The 14,545-nt window shown below is 36.8% G+C and overlaps 1 protein-coding gene across 7 annotated transcripts in view; it reads right to left on the bottom strand.

The window, feature by feature from the left end:
* The window catches only part of LOC108976512 (microtubule-associated protein Jupiter), a 193,452-nt gene that overhangs the window by 74,926 nt on the left and 103,981 nt on the right, over positions 1–14,545 (bottom strand). For 3 of the 7 annotated variants that reach the window (XM_018945677.1, XM_018945674.1, XM_018945676.1), the window contains exons 1-2: positions 3,833–4,136; positions 2,789–3,074 (exon numbers count right to left, since the gene is read on the bottom strand). The exons of 1 other annotated variant lie outside the window; for it this stretch is intronic. In XM_018945677.1, coding sequence (XP_018801222.1) covers positions 2,789–2,850 — 62 coding nt within the window. In that variant the 5' untranslated portion in view covers positions 2,851–3,074; positions 3,833–4,136. Of the gene's footprint in view, positions 1–2,788; positions 3,075–3,832; positions 4,137–14,545 lie in introns of those variants that run through there. 3 more of the 7 variants (XM_018945680.1, XM_018945678.1, XM_018945681.1) reach the window with 3 other exon arrangements.

Below are 14,545 nucleotides of genomic sequence, written 5' to 3'. Positions count from 1 at the left end.
CCTGTAATCTAATTTGAGTCATTAAAAATAAAATTTGTATAGTTCCTACCCACTATACATATACATATAAGAATATACAAAGTTGACGTGCAACAACAAAGTTTAAAAAAAAATATTACAATAAGCAAGCGCGCAAACAAGGGTTGTTTGCATGTACAACATTATAATGCATTTCATATTTGATTGATACTGAAACGCTATACGTCCACCCACCAAAGAGGGTGCTGTTAATTCCTGCATATAAACTTAGACACAAAATTAAAAATAAATTAAAATGAGGTTGTTACTTTAAAAGTGTCGAGGGTTGACCATATGTTTTGTGAACGATACTCTCACCTCTAASTTGAATCCTAACCTCATTTCTTTGCTCGAGCACGCTTTCGTCATACTCACTGCCTGCATCTACCTCTAACGGGGTCAAGTAGTGCTGGCATGTTGGTGTGCACGTTTGCGGGGGCGAGCTTAAGGCTTCTGGTATGTGAGTGTGTATTTCTTAATAAAAGAATTTTATGGCTAAACAAAAGTGTTAACACTCTAAGTTGGGTTGTGGTGTGTTTGGATATATGTATGTATGTGTGTGATAACCCTACCTGCCGTTTGACGCTGATGTGGCATGGTTCTGTGGTATTACGAGTATTCTTSGTAAATTGCTTAGATTATATTACCGATAAATGCTAACTAATGAATGTGTTTTTAATGAGCATTCAGCAGATAGCTGATTTCATTTTGATTACCATTAAATTAGGGTGAGATGATGGTGAAGAGCAGTAATGTAAAATGCTTTCAAAATTTTAAAGTATTCGTAAAATTAACTTTAGTAAAGTCATGGGTTACAAAGGTTGTATCATCTTTGTTAGATATTTGGCTAAACTTTGGGCAATAAAAAAAATGTCAAAATGTTGAAAATCAAGACTTTAATTACTTCTTCTCCAATTTTTGAAACAGAAAACCCTCGTAAAATCCATTATGTCCGAAATCCTTCAACAACTCTTCAAAATTATTAAATTATTCTGGAAAATAAAATGCCAAAACTTGTATGAGTCCCTTGATCCTGACTCCGTAAAAAGATGTCTGGCGGTGAGAAATTTTTTTCCTGCATAACATTCTCTCAAAACCTTAAAAAATTGTTATTGCTATATAAATACATATAACGGAACAACTTGGCGCATTTTACCTCGATATCTTAATTTGAAGGCGTACAAAATACAGCTATCACTTCTCTCTATGAAAAGTTCCAACAGGTTCTGAAGTTTTCGAGCCAAATTTAATTCAGCGTTCAAGCAAAATTGTCGCATTTGGGAAAAAGAGCAATCTCAAAAGATTGCAGACCTGCCGTTTCATAAAAAAACAACAGTTTGGTATGGTCTATGGTGTTATATTTGATGCCTGAATGGTAGCTCGTGATTTCGGCGATATTTGGTTTTAATAAGACGGCGTCATACGTCGCATTAATCAATGGATTTATTGAGAACACTTTAGTTAGCAGATAAATTTACGTTTTGATTCGGTCGATTGACCACTAAGATCGTGTGATATCACACCGTTAGACTTTTTTCTGTGGCGAGATGTGACACAGACCTTAAAGCAAATCATCACGTGTGTCATTTGCCATTTGCCAGTCGTACGACTCGTAACGACTGGACTCAACGGATGGGCAATCTGCGACGTAGCCGCGGCCAACATTTGAATATTTCAAAATATAAAGGCCAAAGAATAATCTTTCGAATGATAAAAAAACATTCCCCATTAAATTTGAATTTTCTGTATTTTTTTGTATTTAAAAAGTATCGAATATCGAAATGGATCATTCTAAAGTGGTCTTTTGTGACAAAAATCACAAACCAGAGTTCCTAGAAAAATCTAAAATTTTTATCAGGAATCTCATTCTTTCGATAAGTGATAAATATAAGTATCGAAGAAGGTCATGTGAAAGTTTCGTAGTTTTCAAAAGTTGAAAATTATAATGCGGTGAGTTAAAAAACAACACAGATATTATTGACTGTTGTCTGTACTATGGAATTCCATCTACTATAAACACTGTAAAGAAATCTAAAGAGAGAAAGTTTAAGTTATACTGGATTTTGAAGGTAAAAAACAAGCTAAACAATGTGTGCCAGAKTCAAAAGACATGAGACAGGGGTTTTATATAAGTAGCAACTATTGCATGTTGAAATAATTTTTTTTAAGTATAGAACCATTTCCAGAAAATATATAAGAGTCTGAACCCATTAGGCAGCCTACCACTAGGTTTAATTAATAAAAAGAAGATAATTTTGATTAAGGAAAAATTCAGACGGAAGAATAATGGAAATAGTTAATAATTTCGAAAGTTGAGTAATAAAAAAAAAAAAAAAATAAATTCTTGTGGGCCTAATTGTTGTAGCACCACAAATAAGCTCCTATAAATTGCCCTTTCAGAAAAGTGCTCAGCCGATTTAGCCATTTTTTTTTTTACTTTCCGCCATTAAGTCATCTTCTGCAATTAAGCACTTACTTTCCGTATGTACGTATATAAATATGCATGGCTTATTCCCGAAATGCCAGTAGCAAGTTAAAACACACATTGCCGCTCAGTTGGCTGAACATTTTAATAGAAGCTACTGTGAGTTAGTAAATTGACGCTTAGTACGATTTTCAGCCCTTTCACTTTAATTGCCAGTTTAAAGTAGAATTGGAAAGTCACTAACTAGCCTCATACGGATACAAGCTAACGAACAAGATACATATGGAAAGTACATATTTATTTAAGTATGGAGTTAATCGGTTTGACTTGACTACTTTTGCTTACCTCTTTTTAGTTTTGCCCACATTGTAGAGTTCAACATGTTTGAACGCAGCATATGTGGCCATTTTTGTGTTGTTTATTTTTTTCGTGTGTTGTAGYTATATATTATTTAAATGTTAATTGCACAATTGCAACGTTGACACGTGAAAGATCGTTGGCTTTGATGATTTCGGACTTCCTCTTGAACCCAAAAAAAAAACAAAAAACCTCGCCGGATGCTACGTCGTTAAGTCGGTAGATGTGGCAAGTGCTCTACTGGAAGTTTCTTTAGCTTTTTCAAGAAAGTAATCTAGAGTTGAGCACAAAGAAACAAAAAACGCTTGAGTGATGGCAATATGGGAGATAGTGTCCGGGAAATTGTGAAATACTTCTAAGGATGAAGACATTATTGATTACAAAAGTTGACTAGAACTCTTAGATGTCTACGCTCTGTGACATTCCATGCCGTATAAGGTATTTCATATATACATACTGCGTATCCTTGTCACATGTCAGCTGTCAAGGATATGTACCGCACGTCAGTCAGCGCTGACTTTGAAAAACAGATAAAATAAATAAATAGCACAGCATAAATGCCTTTAATACTCCCACACACTGGGTTTCAATTGAGTTTTTCTACTAGCAAAGTGCGTAAACTTTTGCAGGAAGTAGTAAAATCAATACAGCATTTGGCCGGAGAGCCGAAACTTTACACATATATAATTGAGGGGGTTGCACTGTGGCAGGGGTGTAGAGTGAAAACCAGTTACAACGCAGTTATGTCCATGCAATAGGACTGAAAGCTATATGAGCGTCGAAGAGCGTAAGTTGTATCCTTGAACAGGATGAGAGCGCAGCTTTTAGAGCCATTACATACAGCTGGTGGGATGCTGGCGGCCATTTGGCTGCACAAGTATAATGCGTAGGCCAGCTGCAACGCGGCTACAATACACCTGCGATGCTATGAGATAATACTTTTCTATATGGTCTTGAGTCCTTTGAAATATTTCACAATTTTCCATTGTCTTTTTTTCCTCGCATATTCTATTTTTTTTAAGTAAAACTCACAAAGAAATCAACACTTTATTGTTTTAACGGYTATTTCTGTAGCTGGAAACGCGGCAGGATAATACTGAATATGAGCACTCTTCGAAACTTTTTCGATTTTGTTCACGTTTTCGTTTGAAAATTTAATATTTTGCTTTTCCTTAAATTATTTGGTGATTTGGAAGAATTTGAGAATTTCTTTAATTTATATATACTTTATATTTTTTTTAAATAAATAAATATTTCTTTTCTTTTAAGGTTCGTGCGTGAATGCGTTTTATGCGCTTTTCTTTTTTCCTCTGTTGTGAACGTCACGATTTGAAGCTTTCGACTGAACCGTAAATGGAAAAGTGGAAAACATTTTATATTATATCGATCCGCATGGCAAGAAGACACTCACGAGAGCGCATACAATGCAGAGAGCAGGCGGAAAAGCGCTATGCAACACTAAAGTATACACACACGTAAATGTTCACAAGCCGATAAGCAGCGGTGTGATTAATGTGCCAGCTAAGAGCGGCAAGTAAAAGCAGAAGCAACGGGAATAAGTAAACGTGTGCTCATGAGCCGAGAAAAGTCAACAAAAGCAGCAACCACTGCAGTCAAAAAGCCGCCTGGTGGTAAACAAAACGTCTGCCGATTTTTGTTGTATGAGCGAGCGTACAAGTSAGCGTTTTGTAGASCGATTAARAAGTAAAATAAAAAAAAAACTCTTTTGTGGCAGTGGATGAAGAACAAAAAACATCTAGAAGAATACTTCGTTGTAACGATATTATTCAGGGGAATACTGTGAAGCAGTAAATGTAAGTAGATACAGAACTTCCAGTTTAACCAAATTTGAATTTTCGTTGGCTGTTATAAGACCTTTTGTATATTACAGTACTATTAATGAGTGTAGCTCAGCTGATTCGAAGAACTTTGCGAATATAGTATAATAATTTTGACAAAACTTTAAAAGTAGCATATTACTTTTTTATGATATACATATTTATAGCTCAGGCTACACAATTTCATATGGCAAAAAAATTATATTAGGATGAAGCCCAATGGAAAGAAAAGATAGAATAACAAAGAAGAAAGGAAAAATAATGTAGATATGTAAAAAAACTGACGTCCAAATATTATTTTTAACTAGATAATTCTTCGTAAAAATCTGTACTTTGTTGCGATATAAAAATATATACATACAATACATTATTATGTTAAATTTTCTCAGAAAAAGTAAAAAAAAAGATTTTACCTAAGGATTTAAAGTTGTTTTTTATTTCATCTACCAGTAATATTCCTAATAGAACTTTGCGCCCAGCGTTTAACGCTAGTATCCACCAAAAATAGTAAAGAAAAGAACTTTTTTTCAAAATTTTTAAATACTAAATTTTCTYCTTTATAGTTTGAACTTCCGAGTAGTGTATGCTGCTAATGCATACTTAATTTAATAGCATAAAATCTCGGAAAATTCAGTCAAATAAAAAAACCACCGCATTGGCAACACCCCAAGTGCATCAACATTGCAAAGCTAAAATTTCTCCAAGAACATTATGTTGAGTAGAGCGATTACTAAAAAGCGCGCTCCCACAAGCAAGAGTTCTCATCAACCAGCCATACGAATGCACAGGGAGTATGTATACAAACAAAAACAAATGAAATGAGTATGCTCAGTACAACAGCAACACATACAGCTGATTTGTGGCTGCTTTGTTGTTCAGAGYTTTGCAGCGCTTTTGTCGTAGCGGCACATATTCAGTGGAATCAAATAACAAAAACAATAAACGTAGACGACATCATCGCCGAAGCGATGCGCATTGCCTGCATATGTTGGGCTAGGTTGTGCTAAGATACTTTTAAACGCATATGCACACGTACAAGTCATGTTGCCGATACTAGTAAGTACATATGATGGATACGATATGCCGTTAGCAACATTTGCAGCGCGTGCCAAAAGATCTCACAACATGTTGCTAGCGCTCACGATGACTAACACTGTTTGTTGCTATTGCTGTTTTCAGGCATTGTAGTTCAATAACCGGAATATGGTGTCACGTTTTGCTGTCGGTTATTTTGTAAGACAATTGTTTATGTGCTTTTTCGCAGATGCGTATTTGTGTGTAAAAATGTTGCGTGCGTGCGAAGCGTAGGCGAACTGCTTAGGATATACACACACATTCAGATGCAGTGATGTTCTGCTGAAGAGCTTGCTGCAGGTGTTGATTTTTTGCAAATGGATGCACATACGATTTTTTTCTCGTGGAGAGCGTGAGCATTTATAAAGTGGTGGAGAAAATATCAATAAAAGCTCATTCAAATATGTAATGGAACGGAAATGAAAAGTTATGAAAGATGCAAGCTATGCAAATGTATGCAAAAATTGTAGCACATACTAAATTTAGCATGGTTTAAAATGTGTGTACATAACTTAATCCAAAATGGAGGAGTACTGCGAGCTGAAATTAATTTAGGACGTAGTGTTAATCTACATCTAAATCAAAAATTAGTTTAATACGCAAGTGAGGAAGGTTCTATGATTCCCATTCATTTGGGAAACCTACCTTCTGGGTAGCCTAAGAATATCCGTTTGAAGAGCTAAAGTGAGAAGGCGAAACATTCCCTACACAGGGTTGTGCTGTGGGTTTAGGATCCGCCACGAAAATAAGTTCTACAATGAAAACGAAACAACAGCCTTATACTTGGAATTTCCAATTTTCCCAAACTGTAAAGAGGAAGAACGACAGGCGCAGTGTTGTTAATTCGGCTTTAACCGCGTAAGCGGAATAAATTAGAAGGATAAGGGTGAAGTTAAATTGCAACCCAATACAGCGTGCCGAACGGTTTCGGCTCTAATTTCCCCAACCCCAATACAGTTACATGGATCAGTAAGACGCTTATAAACAAGATCGAAATTTCTCGATAACTGCAGGATGCCTCTTGGTATCTCCTTAGTAGCAAGGTACACAATAATATCCTCAAGCTCCAAGATAAGTTGCAAACCCCCCTTTAAACTGTTTTAACTCCAAGTATTACATAAGATATCAAAAGGTCATTCTTACAGTATTTTATCGATATTTTATTAATATAATTTTGATCGGTTGGAATATAAATGTTGACAGGCATCAAGTATCATTAATAGAGAAGCAAAGCAGTCATCAACACAACGTATTCAAGTTGTCACGCGAAACTAGAGTGAGTCTTGCTCACTTACATAGCGGATATTGCATTAGATTAATCTCCTACTTATCCAGAATATATAAGTCAGGTATGTAAAGAGTCCTTAAATGACACTAACTAAGTCTTTGCTTGAGCTACAGCCCTTTATTTATGGTCCTCGTTGAACAGTTCGTTTTTAGCTTTAGCTGACTTCGACAACTATAACCAAAACGCATTTCCGATMGACTCCAATATAAACTCAATTTAATAAAAGCATAAAATAAGCTTGTATTATGGAAAATTGATGGATTTATGGAGAATTAATAAAAGGTAATTTTAGTCACCGAGTAATAAATAACCARCTYAAATGGCGAGACTATCATGACAATAATCTAATCAAAAAACATACACATTTTGGACAATCTAAAACTGGATATGAAGAAACAATTTGTTTTATGAATTTTCGCTCAAGTCAACTTAAGTGCAACAAAAGCATTTTCAATTTCAAATTTTTATTTTTTTCTACGCTCTGCAACACAATTTACATACACGACTCTGAAGAGGTTACTCCCACATAATTATTATAAAATTTATGACCACTTTCGTGGGTAACACGGATCCAGCATACAGTAAAAGGCGTGGTAGTAAACAAGCGAAGATAGCACAGCGTTAATATTAACGAAAAAGAAAAAAACTCCTAAAAAAGGAATTATACAGAGACTTATTTCGGTGCCACCATCTTAGCCGAAGATAACGGAGGCGCAAAATCACTTTGTAGCAAATATTTTTGTGTACGCGAAGGCAACTGTTGTATGCAACAATAACTTTTATGCGCCGAGCTTCCGTTGCAACAACAAAAACATGTCGTAAAACAAAGGAAGAAACACAAACGAAAGAAAAAAATTGTGGCACACTCGTCAGTTTCAGAGTACATATGTATGTATGTATGTAAATGTGTATGTGCGAGTATGTAAATTAAAAGCAGTTTTAGGAAACTGAAAATGCGTTTTGCATTTTACATTGCAGCGAAAAAGAAGTGCAGAAAAATGCGAAAAAGTCAAAGTGTAACAATAAAATACTTCCAGCACATACACACACACATGCGTAGTTATTGCAGCACACGCAGTCAGTAGGTCGTCGACAGCGACCCAGTCAGCCATGTGCCTGTAGACTTACAACAACGTTACCCTCTTGTCCGCCCACCCACACTACTTGCAGCACAACGCATCTGCACACCCGCATTTTCACCTTCCACGTAGCCGCTTTGCGTTGCAAGCAGTGAAAATGAGTGCATCATTTAAYCCACAAAAGGCAGCTGTAGATATTGAAAGTAAAATGCGCTGCTCCACTCCACTCAACGAATTTATTGCTAGCCGCCCACATTGCAAYTGGCTTATTTACATATGTACATACATATGTGTGCATACATGTAAATATGTTTACATTTGAAAATAATTTGTGTGCCTATTTGCTGTGGCACCGCCTATTTACRTACATACATATGCATATATGCGTATTGGAGGTTAGAAGACGACACAGCGGCGGACGGTRGCTATCAACAGCAAGTGATCTCTTTGTGATTCAAAGCAACAGCGCGTGTGGCAGATAAATCACTTTCATCATCAACAAAGGCGRTGGCACGCAGTCGGCGYTGGCGTTGTAGTAGTAGTAACAACAAAAACAGCCATAAAAGTGTGGCAAGCGTCTTAAATATGACAGACACAACGAAAAACTAAAACTACATGTCAAAATCAACAGCAACAAAAAACTGCCACTATCTATTTATAAATGTGGCATCAACCACAAGCAAGTGTGTGACTATCTGTGGCACATTAAAATACGATTTGTATTTAATTTGYATATTTTCATAGGAAAAAATTAATCTTTTGGGTTAAATAAATATACAAACATACATATAATTTGGATCAGATAGGGAAATATACTCTTGTAAAAATATGATATCAAGGTTTGAAAGAGAGTTCTGAAGTATTCTACAGTAAAACATCAAAATTTCTACAAAAATCGAAAATGAACAAGCCGGAAGAATTACATCGAATTTATTTATTGTCTTATTAAAATCTACAACACCTCTAGATATTGACCAAATTTTCAAGTTGATCGGAGTAATAGTTTCAGAGATACAGCCTTGAGTGCGCCGATTTTAAACGCTTTTTTCTTGAGAATGTGTGTTACAAAATGTGTGTTCGTTGGAAAGATTTCTCTGGAAGTACTCAACCCTCAATTCTTAAAGACTTGGGCGAAGGATTTTTTTTCGATTACAACTGTATGGAAAAAAAAATTCGAAATTTTAATTTTAACTATGTATATCACGTATTTTTTTCACTTTAGATGATCATGTAAGGAGTTAYCCTGCCAACGCCGGTACATTTTTCTTCCGAGGGGGTCACCGGAAATGGCGTCGCAATGGCAGAGTTTAAAATATTTTTAAAGAACGTCTAAGAATATGGTCGGACGACGCAGACCCGTAGATTGAAACCTTAGTGGACTCTGCCCAATCCATAAAAAGTGAGACCCCAAAGTTGGGGCCAACTATAATAATTATAATCAAGCGTACTGTGTAAGAGATTAAAGTCGAACTCATTAGATCTTTTCAGAGTGTCGTTAGTTCTAGTCAATCCATCATTGACCAGATATTTATCGTACGTCAAGTGCTGGAAAAGAATCGGTACATTATATCGACCCAAAACCAAACTCTACAAATCGCATATCAATCAATCAGTCCAAGTGTCATCCCCATCTTACCCTATTCTAAGGAATAGAAGAAATATTCCAAATTGTTGTTAAAAACTTAGTTTTAATTTCATATTGACTTTTAATTAAATCAAATTCTATAAATCCCTGGACGTAAAAAGATGTGCCTTCGTATACAAAAAAAAAAAAAAAGTTGTGAAACAATGTTGACTTACTATTGTTATAAATGCTTTATGAATGAAACATTTAACGGATTTATTGCCAAGTCTACAAAATGTAAACGTAAATTTGTAAACACCATATATAAGTAGATATGCCGCATATAAAATGCAAGTACAATTAATTAGTGTATTTTTTAATTGTCGCTTTGCATTGTTTTCGCATTCGTATGCAACTTGACACCAAAAAGGCGTACGAGGAAAATAACAAAGGCGCATGTAAATGTATGCACTCACGAGTGAAAAGCCGTTCATACCCACGAATAACAGAATCGTATGCAGAGAGTCCTACGCTAGAGCTATAATTAGAGTTAGCGAAGTGAGAAACTAGTGGTGAAAAATTAAAGCAAACGGCGAGTGAGGAGCGAAAATTTGGAAAATGCCAGAATTGTCATGTATGTTGACAGTTCAAAAAGCGAAAAGGCAGCGCACCAAGTGTGATGCGGTAAGTGCCAACGCAATATATAAATGGGTTGCTGTCAGCCACGCGCAACATACAACTATTTGTTGCCACTGTCGCCCCGCTATTTTGTTTTTGTGCTTTGATGGAATCAGCAGCAAAGTTACAAAGCCCGCCGAACAAGAACAAGTGTCTTTCTCCACGAGTGGGGAATGCGTAAAGCAATGCAACMAATGCGTAGACATGGTGGCAATCCGCATACAGACAGGTGATTGCATCATAGGTGCTACAGAGTGCAAATAGTGTTGTAGAAATTAATGCAAACAGCAAGAAAAATAAATACACATGGTTGCAAGGCTTTCGACGGGTGACAGCCGACGTCACTAAGTTGGCGACAGCAACACAAACGGCACATTGGCTTCGAGCTGYGCCGCGGCAAAAAAAGAGGAACAGTGCGTTAACACTTTATGAGTGGGTGACAGGCAACTTGAGAGGAGGGGTTTGGAGGCACTTGTGGGTTTGCAACAGAAGTGGGAAGAATTCTGACATTGCGTGGCGCATGTGAGAGCGAGTATGCGGAGTCTTGCGTGTCAAGTGGCCGCAGTATGTGTCTAATCTCCTTAGCATCATGGTGGAATCCATGAAGTCTACATTCTACATACAGCCATACTACATTTATATTTATGTATTTTCMTTATATGATGTATTCACACATTATGCTCGTCACTTTGCAAAGMCATCGATATTTATAAATGTGTCGGCATGTGTTGTTGTAGATTCCCATTAACCGCTAATGAACTTTTCAGGCGCATAAAATTAATGTGATTTTACTATTAGGTAGACACAGTTGTAGATTACATTATGTTGCRCATTGCCTGCTGATCGACCGAGCGTTTAATTTTCTGTAGAAGACAAACTCAAAAAYGTGCCGAAAGTGGAAACTTCCCATAAAAATCCATACGCTCTTTGAGATTGGAATTAAACTTGAAACTCCTAACTGAAAAGAAACTCCAGAGAGAAAGAAACATAATAAGGGGTTTCATATATGAGTATAAAGTTTGCACTCACGAGTGAAAGGCCGTTCATACCCACGAATAACAGAATCTTATGCAGAGAGTCCTACGCTAGAGCTATAATTGAAGTTAGCGAAGTGAGAAACTAGTGCAAGAGAGGAGCTCGCCATCTCCCCCGAGTCCGATTGAATGATTTTGGCGGATATTTTAGKTATGGAACGCATTCTTGCTCGACTCGTCGCAATAAAACTGAATTTTTTCAAAAAGAGTACCGTAAACATGTCTCTTCAGACATGCTTCGTCGTGCGAATTTGGAACCCATATTTATGAAGACCATTATTACTGCCGATGAGACATGGGTTTATGAGTTTGACATGCAAACAAGTCATCAAAATGGAGGGGAAAAAACGAGTCGGAACCAAAAAATCACCAAAGATACGCAAAAATCTAGGTGATGCTCATTATTTTTTCGATATTCGTGGTTGGAGGCATCAAGAATTTGCGCCGGAGGGACAGAATAGTTCTATTTGGCGGTACTGAGGCGATTGCGTGAAAACATCCGTTGAAAACGGCTGGAATTGTGGAAGAACAATTCATGGGTTTGACACGATGATAATGCACCATCGCAGCGAGCTACGATTGTAATCGAATTTAAAGCCAAAATCGCAATGAATATCATCGATCAACCACAGMATTTACAGTTTTTTTGTTTTCATTCATGTCCAGGCCAACTTAAAGCCACTGGTCTGCTTACAAATCACCTTTAACAGTATAAGGCATAAAATATTTGTTTTTGAAGATTTGTTTCTGAGATACAAACACATTTCTTGTAAAAAGAAATTTCATGAGTCCTGGTTTAATAAAAAAATCAGGTTCACGCGATACAAAAAGTATTATAAACGCTGCTTCCTTGTACAGTTTATAGAGAAATCGATGTGTTAATTGAAATTGATCCTTTGCTATTTAAAATACTTCATCTATTAAATACAGGGTTCATTGGTGTCTTCACGAATAAAATTGATGCAAATTTTATAGCGATTAATCTTTTATGCAATTTCTCATTTTCTAATGCAAATGCAACAACAATGCATTGCATAAAATTAATTACAACACATTAGCAATAATAATAACCACTGCGGTCATAGAGAAATCAACAGACAATAACTGTATGTTACGACGACAACGTCAAGTGCAAGCTAAATTGACGGCGCTTTCTGTGATTTGCTGCCACTTGGCAGTAGGATCATTGCCAACAGCGCTAGATAAAATTGCAATATCATAGAGGAAAAGAAATTTGTAAAAAMTAAAATTATTGGCGACCGAAACACAAACAACTTCCGAGTTGTCAGTCAACACAATTAAGACCAATGCACAAGAAAAAAAAATATATATATAAACTGCAACAGCAAATTAGCAACAAATCAAGCGCAGCAATTGGCAGCCAGCGAGATACCGCACAAACGTTCGAGGGAATACCACAATAAAATTGTAGCGCAAAAGTGTTGTAATTATGGTCATTGTCGTGGTTAATCAGTAATTACTTTTCCACGTAACGCCCGGTTGGCAACACAGAAGCTGATAGACACCGTGTTCAAACTAGGTGGAGTAGCCAACGCCCGTACCACCACCACCACGGTCACTGCCATTGTCATTGTCGCCGACGTTTGCAATTCAGCCGGTTGAACCGCGCGTCCAGATCAGTGCCACTGCGCCAACAACTGATGCCTGATATGCCACACTTAAGTATGCGTGTGCGTTCTTCCTGCAACCAYTTTTGTTTCGGGTGCTTTTCCTTTTGCAGGCAATYTTTTTAAATAAAGCAAAAARGTKTRTGTTAAAAAGAAAAGTGCCAATGAAGTGTGCCTCCTACATTAAGGCGTCTCTTACTGCTGTACTCCTTTGGTCTAGCTACTGACGCTGCCTTGTCTTTGACTTTTGTTTTTCTTTCCACTTCATTGACGATTTTCTACGCTGGAATGTTTGCAATTACCCGGTTTTTAATATACATTTTTTTCTTATTTTCTTTCGATACATAAGCCGTGAGTATCTCCACTAAGCCTTGCATATAGATTTATCTGCACGTTGATATCTAAATTTTTGATTGAAAATTGTATGCACTKTGTTTTTGCTTTTCGAATTTGTTTGCAATTTGCAGATTTTAATACTGATTGAGCGGAAAACGAGCACAAAAAATATTGAGAAAAGCTAAATAGAAACTAAGATATAACAATAGCCCRAACAAGGTTGAGAAACCAACATAGTTGGTTGCAAAATAATCATAATTGAAATCACTCAAGGTTGAAACGGAAAGAAGATAAAGAGCAACTTTTGAGTAATAATTGAAAATTTTGAGCTGRCAGATGTTTATACAGTAAAAAGCAAATATTTTAGCGAAACTTTTTCTAAATATTTCCTAGCGGGTAAAATAAAGTAATCTCAAAAGATGGATTGTCGGCCGAGCTAATCAAAGTAGGTAGCAAAGAACTGACAAAGTGTACGTATCAACTTCTTTTCAGGATATGGAAAAGGGGAAACACACAATCTGCGTGAATTACCGTTCTGTAAGGCTGATGAGCTTGCTAGCACAGGCCCTTCCCAAAAACARCGGAATGGGAACGGGTAGCAATTCCTTTGGATTGCTGTTACCAACTACTGGCCTGTGAAGTCGCATAATCTTTCTGGGCCAGAGTAAATTACAGTAGTTTCAGGAAATTTTTCGCTTCGCTTTTCGATTCGCCTTTTAGAAATAAGACACCTAAGCATATTTATGATATGTTCAGGGCATATTTGCCGATAGATGATATCCAACTAAAGGAATTTTTTCGTTTAGCAACAAAAAGGGCTGTGTACAACATTATAGGTGTGATCTCCCCACCACCTAACCTAACCTATAGTGCAACAAGCCGCCTCACTATCGCATATGAGGTCCTATTAAAGCCCGCCGTCAGAAAAGGATTGAGACTGACCAGATATTCCTGGAAAAACCAGCATTAACACCAACAACAATACTACAAAGCCCAAATAACAGAAGTTCCTCATCAATCACGTTCTGCCATATAGTGCGAGTGCATGGACAATGCAACATAAAATCAGTCGGCGGGAGCAGTTTTGGGAGATTAAGGAAGATTTATGGTTCTTTGGCATWGGTAACGGTGAACGAGTCAAAACGTAACGGCTACGTTGGTTAACTCATGTTGTCCGTATGGATGAAAACACTCGAGCTTTGTAAATATTCCATGCGGTAGAAGCA

This window comes from Bactrocera latifrons, unplaced genomic scaffold, assembly GCF_001853355.1.
Source record: "Bactrocera latifrons isolate USDA-ARS-PBARC rearing strain unplaced genomic scaffold, ASM185335v1 scaffold_77, whole genome shotgun sequence".
Lineage (NCBI taxonomy): Eukaryota > Metazoa > Arthropoda > Insecta > Diptera > Tephritidae > Bactrocera > Bactrocera latifrons.
This window is presented reverse-complemented; position numbering and strand designations above follow the sequence as displayed.